This window comes from Callorhinus ursinus, unplaced genomic scaffold (assembly GCF_003265705.2).
Source record: "Callorhinus ursinus isolate GAN/ISIS: 27379988/994484 unplaced genomic scaffold, GSC_fseal_2.0 scaffold68, whole genome shotgun sequence".
NCBI lineage: Eukaryota > Metazoa > Chordata > Mammalia > Carnivora > Otariidae > Callorhinus > Callorhinus ursinus.
The window spans coordinates 5,172,433-5,185,101 of record NW_027397130.1 but is presented as its reverse complement, the minus strand read 5'-3'; the positions used below and the strand labels follow the sequence as shown (position 1 = coordinate 5,185,101).

General features: G+C 61.8%; 1 protein-coding gene and 1 long non-coding RNA gene across 8 annotated transcripts; one reads left to right on the top strand and one right to left on the bottom strand.

The window, feature by feature from the left end:
- On the bottom strand, positions 1-8,572 carry LOC112814346 (uncharacterized). 4 transcript variants are annotated; one of them, XR_012376221.1, is made up of 3 exons: positions 3,795-8,572; positions 1,808-3,660; positions 1-1,682 (listed from the first exon to the last, which is right to left on the bottom strand). It is a non-coding gene; the product is annotated as an uncharacterized lncRNA (long non-coding RNA). The 4 variants fall into 4 exon arrangements; XR_012376220.1 differs by having other exon boundaries at positions 1-3,660; positions 3,795-3,905; positions 6,451-8,572; XR_012376222.1 differs by having other exon boundaries at positions 1-3,660; positions 3,795-6,682; positions 7,521-8,572.
- A 282-nt stretch (positions 8,573-8,854) lies between these two features.
- Positions 8,855-11,812, top strand: SPHK1 (sphingosine kinase 1). Of its 4 annotated transcripts, XM_025859841.2 has the most exons (6): positions 8,855-9,055; positions 9,328-9,531; positions 9,883-10,035; positions 10,118-10,212; positions 10,303-10,418; positions 10,722-11,812. In XM_025859841.2, the coding sequence occupies exons 1-6, from the start codon at positions 8,983-8,985 to the stop codon at positions 11,509-11,511; spliced, it is 1,431 nt and encodes a 476-aa protein (XP_025715626.1). In that variant the 5' UTR covers positions 8,855-8,982; the 3' UTR covers positions 11,512-11,812. The 4 variants fall into 4 exon arrangements, with proteins under 4 accessions (XP_025715626.1, XP_025715623.1, XP_073742280.1 ...); XM_025859838.2 differs by lacking the exon at positions 8,855-9,055 and having other exon boundaries at positions 9,089-9,531; XM_073886179.1 differs by lacking the exon at positions 8,855-9,055 and having other exon boundaries at positions 9,089-9,531; positions 9,760-10,035.
- Positions 11,813-12,669: the final 857 nt, after the last annotated feature.

Below are 12,669 nucleotides of genomic sequence, written 5' to 3'. Positions count from 1 at the left end.
CATCCCCCGCAGGGGTGGTGTCTGATCACTCTGGTTGTCACTAGCAAGGTCTGCTAGGTTGGATGAGCCAGAATCTCGCCTTACTCCTGTTTCCTTTTAGCAATTTCTCGTCCACCGACACCCACCCCCCACACCGTCCCCGGCAAGCTCCTTGGCTATAAATCCCCACTTTTCCTTGTATTTGGAATTGAGGCCCCTGTCTGCCTCCCACCGCCTCCACCGCCAGACCCCACTGTGGGGGTCCCTACACCTGTCACAACCTGCCTCACCCATCTCTAACAAGAGTCTTGAATAATGTTATCTTTAACACCGCCCAAGTCCGAATTTCAGCTGCAGCTCTAAAAATGGAGATTTTGTGCATCTCACAAGAATGATCCTGAGAGGAGGCACTGCCCTTTCCTTCAAGTCCCTTATTGAAAAACAAACAAACAAAAAACTAGAGGTGAAATGCACGGAACACAAAATGGACAATTCAGTGGCATTTGGTGCATTCACAGTGTTGGGCAACTGCCACCTCCACCTAGTTCCAAAACATCTTCATCGCCCCCAAAATAAAACCCACATCCATTAAGCAATTACTCCCAGGTCCCTCTTACCCCAGCCCCTGGCGGCCACCAGTCTGCTTTCTGTCTTTACAGGTTTACCCATTCCGTGGGGCGCCTGGCTGGCTCAGTTGGTAGAACATGTGACTTTTTTTTTTTTTAAGATTTTATTTATTTGACAGAGAGAGAGAGAGAGACAGTGAGAGAGGGAACACAAGCAGGGGGAGTGGGAGAGGGAGAAGCAGGCTCCCCGCCGAGCAGGGAGCCCGATGCGGGGCTCGATCCCAGGACCCCGGGATCATGATCTGAGCCGACGGCAGATGTTTAATGACTGAGCCACCCAGGCGCCCCCCCCCCCCCCCGCCCCGACCTGCTAGTCTTTATTGAGCGCTCACAACATGTAGGTCTTGGTCTAGAATTAGAATTAGCCCCCCCAACTTTCCACTCAGGGTCTCCAGCATTTCAGAAATGCCCAAGACGGCAGGGACATGGCCCTCGGTGTCCTGAGTTTTGCTGTGGCTCCCCACTCCCACTCAGTCTTGCCCCAGCCCGTGTGCCTCCCGCAACGCTGAAGCCTGCAAATCGAGTAAGAGATCCACCCCTGAGGACTCAACATGCCTCTCCCCTTGGGAACATCACTCGTGCCTGCCAAGAGCTGAAGGAGGCAGACCCGATCCCATGCTAATCACAGTTTGCAGATATTGAGTGTTTTCCCTCCTTAAGTGCTCAGAGTTCTCAGTCTGAGAACCGAGCAGTCACAGACACTTGTCACATGGCACCTGGAACTCAGCCTAAAATGGTAGGACTTTGTGCTTGTTTGCAAGTGCCAAGTTCCGATGCTATGGGTTTTCCTAGGCCATCCGAGTCAGGAAGACTAATGTACCGTTTTAACTCTGCATCGGAGCCATCTGTCCCTCCCTCCCGGGACCCGTCAGCCTGCCGTGCCCAGCGAGGAGGAGGTGGGGTGTCAGACCGTGCCCTTCCGGTCTCTCCGCATCAGCACAGTGGCCACCTGGCACCCGGGTGCAGCCCCCGCCTCTAGCCGTCCTGCTGCATCTGCCAGGGGGATGCCGTTGGGGGAGGTCAGCCCGCAAGCACTTCTTGAGGAATTCCGTGTGCAGACCCGCCATGTTTGCCGATCTAGGAAGGAGACAAGAAGACAAAAGAAAAGAGGTGTTCTGCAGCCACCTATAAGCTCCCCACGACTCAGCACTCGCCAGGCCCATTGTGTTTTTGGTTTGCTTCTAAAAAATAATGTCACTAACTAGTTAGTCTGTAAGCTTTGACAGGGGATCACTTGGTTCCCCATTCCGTTTTGAAAGTGAGTTTCAGAGAAGGCTGCTAGGATCATCTGAGGATGCCTTGAGGAGAAATGACATCTTAACTCATTCTCAAGATGCTAGTCACGTGGCCGTGGCCAGGACTTCTGGGCGGTGAGCAGAGAGAACACGGAACTCTGCTTTTGGAAATGGCTCTCCTGTCAGATCAGCAAATCACTCCCCTTGATGCACAAAGGCTTAGGGGTACACGTGTGCAATTAGGTTACAGTGTCCCTTGCCCCCAGCTCCCCTCCTTGGCCCCAGCTGTCCAGCCCATCCTGTATAATCATTGCTTAGATTACCAGGGTCGTGTCTGGAAAAGAATCGAAGTACCGTTTGACCTTCAAGAGGCAAGCCTCCAGGGAAGGGAAATTTCTATTTTCAGGATGTGGATAATGAGCAGCAGGGGTAGGCAAGACCGGCTCCAGCATCTGCGTGTTTGTGCAGCTGGGCGAAGTAGGGCATCCGTGTCCCCCTTGTGCCCCCAAGCAACCACCCCCCAAATGGCATCTATGTTGGAGGACACCTGAGCCGCGGCAGGATTTGGATGGAAGAGGAGAGGGACGCATCCCCCAGGTGGCCACCAGGGGTCAGTGGGGTGCCTCCAGCCGGCCTTCCCAGAGGCAGCACGTGCTTCTCGGGATGAGAAGGCACTTCACCTCCCCGCTGGCAGGCGGGGTCCACCCTCAGGTAGGAGGGACAGCGCCGGACCACTAGCGCAAACGCGGTGTCCAGCTTGGGGCTGTGTCCAGCCCACTGTCTGTTTGCTTTGGGAACAACCCAAGGATACATCTCAGCGTTTGAGGGATGTGAAAGTGGAAAACATTGCACAAGCCCCCGGAAAGCTGTGGACACACCCATCCCCCTGGCCCGGATGCTGCCTGCTCTGCGTTCCTGCTCCCCCACAATGGTGCCAGGGCTTTCTTCCTGATGCCCACAAGTTTTCCTTTGGGGAACTGCCTAAGGCAGTTTGACATGGCCCTTCTTCCCTTGGGTGCCCGGGGTCTCCAAACCAGGGCAAATGAGCAAGGGGGCATGGTCGGGTGGGGTGGAGGGCTGGCTGGGGCCTCAGAAAGGGACGCTCTCTCCCCTCGCAAGTATCCAGGATGTGGGGTTGGGCACTAGAGACCAGGCCAGGGGCTGCTTTAGGCCCAGACCGGAGCTGAGGTCAGCGACAGCCTGTGGAATGTTCCTAGCCACGATTTTCTGTGTGGCTGGTCTGGGTCAGCCTTACCACAGAGGAGGGGCTGCCAGATCACATGATACGAGCTGAGAGGGCCACACACTTCCTTTCGGTACCCAGGGGGCCTGCGCCCTGTGGCAAACTCTTCCTGCAAAGCTGAGTGGGGAATTCTGCCAGGCCAAAAGAGGATGGGTTGGTCTGCTTCCCAACCCTTCCTCAGGTGAAAAGCTGGGGTTTTGAAATTCTGGAATGACTACGTTTAGCCAAGACGCCCATTTCTCTCTCTTGGGTAGTTTTCAGAATTGGAAACTGGTTTTCTTCGTAGGGACCTCTACCCACAGGAGTCGACAGAACCACGTGTTGATGTCAGCAGGGGAAAGCGAGCTTCTGGCTCGGGTTCACTTGGCAGTGCTGGGGGAGGTGGGGAACGTCAGAAAGTTCTGTTGCCGGGGCACCTGGGTGGCTCCATCCGTGAAGCGTCTGCCTTCGGCTGGGGTCATGATCCCAGGGTCCTGGAATCGAGTCCCACATCGGGCTCCCTGCCAAGCAGGGGAGTCTGCTTCTCCCTCCCTCTGCCTCACTCCTACTTGTGTGCTCTGTCTCAAGTAAATAAAATCTTTAAAAAAAAAAAAAAAGTTCTGTAGCCAAGAAAGGACACAGTTCCCAGACTTTCCCTCCTCAGCCGTGGTTGGCAGAATAACAGCCCCCCAATGTCCAGGTCATAATCCCCGGCACCAGTGAGTATGTTACCTTATATGGCGAAAGAGACGTTGCGGACGTTTAGGAAGCCCTACGTTAAGGCTCTAGAAGGGTGAGATTATCCTGGATTATCTGGGTGGGGCCAATGCAATCACAGGGTTCCTAGGAGGAAGAGGGAGGTAGGAAAGTCTGTCAGAGATGCGACAACAGAAGTAAAGGTCAGACAGATCTGAAGTCCTGTGCCACTGGCTTTGGAATGAAGGGAGGGTCCTGGGCTGAACAATGCAGATGGCCCCTAGAAGCTGGAACAGGCAGGGCAACACAGCCCTGCTGATCCTTTTGAAATTCTGATATCTGGGCATCAGTGGGAACCTAATATGCTAACACACAACTCAGTTTTGTTCTTCCAAGGACTGGGGAATAAACGCATCTTCTCAGGGAGCCAAAGACACCATAAGTCAAGGTGCGAGGTGAGATCTGAAAGTCAAGGGAGCAGTGTGCAAGCCTGGGCGTGCAAGGAAGGAAGTGTGGCAGCCGGTGCAGACATAAACAACCCCTCCCAACAGATCGCTCCCTGACAACACAGGGAGGAAGGTAGGTCTGGCTTCCAGACACCCCTTTCCTCCAACACCCGCATGAGCATGTCCCTTTTTCAGGACACCTCGTACGTGCGTTTTTGATCGAAAATGTGCAACATTAAAAAAATTGTAATACATTAGTTCACACTAGAGTCCTAATGACTCCTCAGTTCTTCCTCCCAGAGCAATCTGCATTTGCAAAAGAACACTCCCACAGAAGATCGGGCAGACCCTAAGGAACAGATTCAGCCAAATCTATCACAGGGAGAAGGCCAAGGGCCGATGAAGGCAGAGGTGTGGTGATGCATCGCCCAGCCAAGGAACAGCAAAGTTTGCCAGCCAACCACCAGCACTAGCAGAGTGGCCTGGGACAGATCCTCCCCTACAGCCCCAGAAAGAACTGACCCCGCCAACATACTGATCTCAGATTTGGGCCTCCACGTCTGTGAGACAGTAGATTTCTGGCAAGCCACCCGGTTCGTGGCACTTTGTTACAATGACCCCAAGAAACTAACAGAATAGCCTTCAGCTGCTGAGCAGGCTTCAAAAGTGAGCGGAGTGGGCGTGGCCCACAGGTGGCCACATTGAGAGGGTTCCCGAGGCTAATGACCGTGTCAGCGAGCTAGAATCGGCAGGCCTGGAGGTGAGGGTGGAAGGCAGAGCCCAGACAAGACCTGTGCTCCCAGCCCCAGCAAGGAAACCCAGGAGGACGAGAAGGCCACTCAGAAGGTAGAGCGAGGCTGACCGCACCACACGCCCAGAGTCGATGAGCTACAGCAGAAACAGAAACTCTGAACACTCCCTGCGAGCAACCAAGAATCCTGCGTGACCAGTCTGCCCTCCTGGATGGCCACGTGCGGCACACCCCGCCACCCCCCAATGCCTGGCACGGTCAGCAGCGTCTAGGAAACTCTCAGAATGGAAAGCCACATCTGGGGCTGTTCTAGAACACCAGTCTGAAGAAGAGTTTGCAGGGACGGACACCTTCCTTCCCTGCTCTTGCAGCCTCCCAGGCAGAAAAGACTCAAGGTCAAGGGAGGCCTGGAGGCTCTGCAACTCAGCTTGGGAGCTGAAACTTCCCAGGGAGGACTGCTTCAGGGAACGGTGGGATGGCTGGCATCCTATCCTAATAAAAGCAAGTCATTTGCCATCTGGCGGCCTTGGCTCCAAGTTTCCGGAGAGCTGGAGCCAGGCCCAGTAAATTCCTGCTTTAGGAGCTGTCAGGTGTGTCTCCCTGGGGAGGGGGCTGTCCATGAGGAGGAAGGGGGTGGCTGGGAGAGACGGAAAGGCGGTCTTTTTCACCTGTGAGACAAGTATTACCTTCAAGGCGAGCTGGGAATCAGGTCCGATCAAGCCAGAGGCCAGGCCCACGGTGGACCTGCTGGGCACAGGGCCTAGCTGCTTGATCAGGACATGGGGGAGGAAGCCTGGAGAGGGCTTCAAGGTGTTTCCTCTTTCTCTGGGAGACCCTGCACAGCGGGGGCATGGGGGCAAGCTCTGTGGCAAGCCACCTACCAGGTCAACGGACACTCAGCCATCAGTGAGAAGTCTGGGGTGGGCTCAGTGTATCAAGGCTGGGGGCAGGACTCCTGGGCCCGCTTCTCAGCTCTGTTGGGAACTGGTTTGGCAGCTTGGGCAAGACCCTTCACCTCCCTGGGTTTCGGTTCCCCCAACTGTCAAAGGGCCACAAGCATTGTGTTCTTGCCCAGTCCTGTCTTTTGAGCCTGGGATACTGATGGGTGAATTGCTGGAAATAGATATGGTTCTTTAGAGAGAGGATGGAGGTCAGTGGGGGCCTGGAGAGACGGAGCCTGGGAACCAGGAAGTGAATGACAAGAATGAGGGGGGCAGAGCAGAGACCGTGGAGGTGAGGGGGGCAGGGGAAGAGGCGGCAGGGAGGACAGAGGAGCCATTGTGCGGACTGGAACCGGGGCCAGAGGGCTTTGCCCTTCACCTCCCTCCCACTGGGCCCCCGGAGGCCGGATAAAGAAGCCAGCAGGCTGCTCCGCCTCCCCTCGCCGGCAGGCTTTCTGGTCAATCCCGCCCCCGCCCGGCCCTGCGACTCCAGGGGTTCCAGCCTGGGGCGCTGGGAGGAAGAGAGGGACCCTGGAGCAGGCGAGCTTTCTCACCACGGACTCCTGCACAGCCAGGTCTTCACTTCCCTGTGCCTCAGTTTCCCACCGGACTCCAAGGTTTAAAGCGGCGGCTCTTCAGGCCTGATTGAGGTGCCCTCCCGAGCGGGGGAGAGGGGGAGGCTACGCTGGCCTTCTCCGCAGCCACCTCCCTCCAGGCTGAGATCTCGGGGAGCACTGCCCCGCGTCCCGCGTTTTCCAGGCGCCCAATCCAGCCTTCGACCCTAGCCTTCAGTGGAGGGGAAGACGGGAGGGGAGGAGGAGGTGGGGAGGGTGGGCTGGATCTGGCCCTCTGGCTCCCCGCACGGAGGCTCCCCCTCCCGCCGCCGCTCGCGTCCCCGCATCGCGTGACCACGGCACTGCGGCTGCAGCGCTGCCCTCCCCTCGCCGTGCCGGATTCCTGGGGGGTGGGGGGCCCGGACGTTCAAGACCGCGGCCGCGGCGCCGCGAGCGGGTGACGACGCCCCAGGTCCTTCCCCTCGTTCTTAGTTGTACGGAGTTTCTCGACCCGGCAGCGCGTCGCTGAGTCACCTTCCCGGAACGCGCTCGGGACGCTCAGGACCCAGCCAGGGCCGCCCGGGGGCCGCGCCAGGCGCAAGCGCGCACCACTGCGACGCGCGCCGAGCCGCGAGGCCCCGGGCCCGCGCGTCCCAGCCCGCGCCTCCCTCCTAGCCGGGGACCTCGGGCTCCGCCCCCCAGGTGCTGGGAAACGGGGCCGGGCGGCCTGCGTCCCCCGGAAGAGACCCCACGGAGGCGTGCCCGAGTTACGGACGCCGCGGGCCCTGAGTCTTCTCGGTTTTCAGGGGCGTGGACGAGAGCTGGGGGTGTAGGGGCTGGTGGCCGCAGCTGGGGGCGCGTGAGCACGCAGCGGGCTGGGCCCGGACCACCTCCGCGCCCTTCAGGGGGTTAGGCCTTCTCTAACTTTGGCCCCACCTGGTCAGGTCACCTAGTCGGCTTTGGCAACGTCCTCCTCCGGGTCTCCGCAAACAACCCCCCAGGGACTTAACCCGAGTTGGTCGCGGACACGTTCAGGTCAGACCCTTGCCCGTGACACGTATATCACTCACTCACACACACACTGACACACGTGTCCCCGTTTGCCTCCGTCGAAGTGAAGACTCCCGGGGCGCTTGCATCCTCCCGCTGAGCCGGTGGGGCCGGGAGGCGGCGGGGGCCACTCTCCCGTTGTGCGGCTCTCCAATCCCGACGGGGGACCCCTAGACCTTGTTTACACCGCCAGGCTCCCCTCTGGCGGGTGAGGGGCGTGGGCCAGGATCGCCTGCTGCCGGGCAGCTTCTCTCGCCCAGGTGAGCCTCGATGGTTTCCTCTGGGGAAAAGATCCAACTTTTAAGGTTCTTGAGAAGGCCCCCTCCTCCGGACCGCAGCCCCCCCCCCCCCGGCGGGTCGCCTGCCTCCCCGCGGTGTGGGGGTGGGGGGGCGCCTGGCTGCCTCGGGCTCGGTGGCTGCGCTGCCGAGCTGCCGCGCCAGGAAGCCAAAAATAATCCTTCGGGGGCGAGCGGGCGCGGCAGGAGAGACGCCTCGGCACAGAGGAGGGGTACCCAGACGGGTCTGGGCCTCGAATTCCGGTGGACTGGGGCGGGCCGCGCGCAGGGGGAAGACCCCGAGGTGGGAGGTCGCAGCGTCCAGGGGCAGCCTAGGGTCTGCCCCCAGCTCCGAGCCGCGCGCGCCCCGCGCCCCACCGGGGCCGCTCCGACTCGGCGCCGCGAGTTCACCCTTGCGCGCCCGGGACGCTGAGCTCGGGGCGCGCCGCCCGTGGCCGGACCCGGGGCTCTGCGCCTTGCCGACTCCGGCCCCGCGGCGGCACCGCCTTCTCGCCGGTCGCCCAGTCTGAGCGGCGGGCGCGCGTGACCGCGTTCCGGGACCCAGCCAAGCGTCTGCGCGTGGCCGAGCCGCGGGCGCTGACCGTGCGGAAGGCGGCGGGGTGATGCCGGGGGCGGGGGGGGGGCGGGCAGGCCAGGCCACGCCAGGAGCCGGTTCCACCCCCGCCAGCGCGGGGAGCGCGGGGTGTGGCCAGGCCGGGCGCAGGGGCACAGCGCCCTTCCCGCACCGCGGCGCCTGGCGGCGAAGTTGAGCGAAAAGTTTGAGGCCAGAGGCGGAGAGGCCGTGCAGTCAGCATTAGTCCGGCGCTCCGGTTGTCGGTCAGACGTGGGGCCGAGCCCGGGACGAGCTGAGTTCCGCCCTAGGCCACTGTAGGGAACGGAGGTGGCGCCTCCCCCGCAAACCGGACCGACTGGGTAGGGCCTCCCGCCCTGCCTTCTCGCCGCTCGTCGCTCCTGGGCGCCCACTCGGCGCTCCGCTGAGGGAGGCGGCGGCCGGTGGCGGGGCTCGGGCTCAGCCCTCGCGCGACCCCGGCGCTGCTCCCACGAGCGAGGCGCGCGTCCCTGCAGCGCTGCCCGGCCCTGGGGGGCGCGTGCGGCGACCCCCGCCGCCCTGGAGCTCGGGGTAGTGGGCGCAGCCACCCGGCGGGCTCGGGGCGGCGATCGCTCGCGCCGAACTTCGTGCCCCGCGATGTCCGCTCAAGTTCTGGCATTTTTACGCAACTGGACCCCCGTCCCCCTGGCAGCCCCGGGGCGGGTGAGGAGCTGGTGCGACCGAGAGAGCTACGGGGCTCTGACTCATCGTCGGGCCGGAACCCGACGCCCCTGAGAGGAGATCCCCCAGAAAGAGACCCTTCGCCTCTGCGGGTGGGGGCTCAGCCCTTGGTGGCACCAGACCTCGGCTCTCTGGACCTCTCGGAGGACTAGGCGATGCCGGAGCGCGCGGCTCCCCGCGCATGGTCCGAGGATCTAGCTGGACGCTCCCCACCTCAGGGGGCCGTTCCGGACTCCGCCAGCGCTGTCTCCTCTCCCTCAGATCCGGCAGCCGCAGGGGATGACGCGGGCGCCTCCACGGCCCCGGCTCCGGGCGGGGAGGGCGACCCCCTCAGCCCGCACCGCGACGCCCGCCTGGGCAGCACCGATAAGGAGCTGAAGGCAGGAGCCGCCGCCGCGGGCAGCTCCCCGACAGCGCTGGGGACGCCCTGGCAGCGGGAGCCGCGGGTCGAGGTTCTGGATCCAGGTTTGTGGGGTCCCGGGGGGGAAGGGGTGGGGGGGGGGGGGGTGTCTCTTCCTCCCTTGCCAGGAAGAATGGCCAGAGTCAGCTGGGCAAGAGAGAGGGGCTGGGGACAATCGAAACACTTTTCCTGACACGAGGCCAGAAGCTGGCCCGGCTCGAGCCAGGGACCGGGGTGTCAAGGGCGAGGTGCTCCCTCCTGGAGCTTCACTGGAGGCCGCTGCCTCCTGCCAGGCTCTGTTGGATCAATTTCCAGGAGATTTCAGTCCCCACGTTTCCGTCCCGGTACCCCTGTGGTGATCCGCGGCCCCCTAGTGGCCGGTTGGGGACGCGGCCTTTTGGGGCTTGTTTTTCCAGCGGGCGGCGCCAGGAGCCAGCTGCCCCGGCCCTGCCGCGTGCTGGTCCTGTTAAACCCGCGCGGAGGCAAGGGCAAGGCGCTGCAGCTCTTCCGCAGCCACGTGCAGCCCCTGCTGGCTCAGGCCGATATCTCCTTCACGCTGATGCTCACTGGTGAGTGCCTCCCCAAGGGGTTGCAGGGAGCATCCCCTGCCAGGGCCCCCCAGACCCCCGTGGCCACCCTGTCTCTCCATAGAGCGACGGAACCACGCTCGGGAGCTGGTGCAGGTTGAGGAGCTGGGGCGCTGGGATGCGCTGGTGGTCATGTCTGGGGACGGGCTGATGCATGAGGTGAGGCCCGCCTGGGAGGGACTGGGTGTGTGTGGGGGGGGCTGTGCTACCCAGGCTGAGCCGCCCCGCCCCCACCCCGCGCTCCAACAGGTGGTGAACGGGCTCATGGAGCGGCCGGACTGGGAGACCGCCATCCGGAAGCCCCTGTGTAGCCTCCCAGCTGGCTCTGGCAATGCACTGGCAGCTTCTTTGAACCATTATGCCGGGTGAGAGCCCAGGGTCAGAGTGGGCCTCGGTTTCCCCTCGGTGCCACTCTCCTGCCAGGTTTTCTTTTCTAAGTTCCCATATACTGACGTAACTTCTATTCCTTCTTCTCTGGAGACTGCACCCCCAGTTCTGGGGCCCTCTCTGGGTGACTCCAGCTGCCTGCCTCCACCTGCTCCATCTGTCATTCCTCCCAGTGCCCTAGGGACCCAGTGTCCCCCTGCCCGCCTTGAGTCCCCAGGCCGAGGAAGGGGAGGACGCGTGAGGCCTCCTGCCCGGCTCCATCTGACCTCTCTCCCTTGCAGCTATGAGCAGGTGACTAATGAGGACCTCTTGACCAACTGCACGTTGCTGCTGTGCCGCCGGCTGCTGGCGCCCATGAACCTGCTGTCCCTGCAGACGGCCTCGGGGCTGCGCCTCTTCTCCGTGCTGAGCCTGGCTTGGGGCTTCATTGCCGACGTGGATCTGGAGAGTGAGAAGTTTCGGCGTCTAGGGGAGATGCGCTTCACTCTGGGCACCTTCCTGCGCCTGGCGGCCCTGCGTGTCTACCAGGGCACGCTGGCCTACCTCCCTGCAGAAAGGGTGGTCTCCCAGGTGCCCGCCCCCCGCTCTGTGGAGCGGCAGGACCAGCAGGGGCCTACGGATGCCCACCTCGTACCCCTGGAGGAGCCGGTGCCCCCGCACTGGACTGTGGTCCCGGAGCAGGACTTCGTGCTGGTGCTGGCACTGCTGCACTCCCACCTGGGCAGTGAGATGTTTGCTGCCCCCATGGGCCGATGTGCGGCCGGCACCATGCATCTGTTCTACGTGCGGGCCGGCGTGTCCCGGGCCATGCTGCTGCGCCTCTTCCTGGCCATGGAGAAGGGGAGGCACATGGACTATGACTGTCCCTACTTGGTGTATGTGCCTGTGGTTGCCTTCCGCCTGGAGCCCAAGGACGGGAAGGGTGTGTTTGCTGTGGATGGCGAGCTGATGGTCAGCGAGGCTGTGCAGGGCCAAGTGCACCCAGACTACGTCTGGATGGCCGGTGGCTGCATGGAGCCCCCACCCAGCCAGAAGCCTCAGCAGGGAGCACCTCCAGGAGAGCCCTTATGACTCCGTGGGCCTTGCCGTGCCTTAGCCTCCTTGGTCACCTCGGAGCTCAGGACCCTCCACAACCTCCACCCAGGCCTGGAGGGCCTGTCCACAGCTCACGTGGTAGGGAGGAGGACCCCTGAAGACGGTGGGAAGGTGGAGGCTGTGCTTTAGAAGGCCAGTCTCTGCCTACCGAAGGCCAGAATGAGGCTCTGGGCCAGGAGCCCAGCTGGTTGGGCTCCTCCCTGCCTCTGGAAGCCACTCCCATTTTGTTTCTGGGAGCCCAACCCCATGAATCAAATAAAGTGACATTCCCAGCCTACTGGTTTTATCCTAGGTGTTGGGGAGGGAGTGGGATCTCGCTCCTGCTGGGGCTCTAGAACTTCACATTAGCGATGCCCAGTAGTGGGCAGTGGATGGGCCAATGCATGGTACTAACTTGTAAGCATCATTTGGGTGGTGGGCACAGGACCAGGGCTAGCCCAGGCTTTTTTTTTTTGCAGGGGTTAGGGTCCTGCCCCAATGATTATACCACCTTTGGCCTGGGAGAAGCCAGGGAGGTCAGCCAACTCCCTGGCCCCGTGTGGAAGACAAACTCAGAGCTAGTATGTGGTACCCAGGGCCACACAGCCAGATGCTCTCAGTAGCACGAAGAGGGAAGCGTTCTCTGATTTCGGGGGCATTACAGAAATTAGCAAGAAGCGACAAGGTCACAACGGAGGCACTTGTTCTCTCTTGAAAGGAGTCTGTTATCCCTCCAGCGAGGGCGCTGGGGCTCCCCTGCCCTGCCGGGTCCTCAGGGGGCGGGAGTGAAGAGGAGGAAGCAGGGAGGGGCCGATAGCAGGCCCCCCCACTGGTTGTAACCATTTTGGCTTAAAGGCCAGGCGCTTCGACTTGGGCTCCCCGAGCATCTGGAAGGCCCCCGGGGACCACAGCCGCTGCTGGCAGATAGTGCTAAAAACCGGCTCTGGAGGACAAGCTGTCCCCACAAACAAGAGCGCTGCCCCAGTGAACGAGGCCCCCCCGTCTTCCAGCCCCCAGGACGCCCGCGGCTGCAAACACGGAAGGCACAGACGCAGACCGGCTAGGGTGGAAGGAGCTGGTGTCGTGAACCTTTCTGGCCACGGGTCTTGCCTTCCCCTGGGGAGGGACGTGTGAGGTGCCCCGGAGGGGAAGAAA

Excerpts from the sequence above, each read along its gene's own strand:
- SPHK1 (XM_073886179.1), top strand. The coding sequence starts at position 9,222 with ATGCCGGAGCGCGCGGCTCCCCGCGCATGGTCCGAGGATCTAGCTGGA. Across the intron at positions 9,532-9,759 it reads GGTCGAGGTTCTGGATCCAG|GCTCTGTTGGATCAATTTCC; the intron begins GTTTGTGGGGTC and ends GCCTCCTGCCAG. Across the intron at positions 10,213-10,302 it reads GGGACGGGCTGATGCATGAG|GTGGTGAACGGGCTCATGGA; the intron begins GTGAGGCCCGCC and ends GCGCTCCAACAG.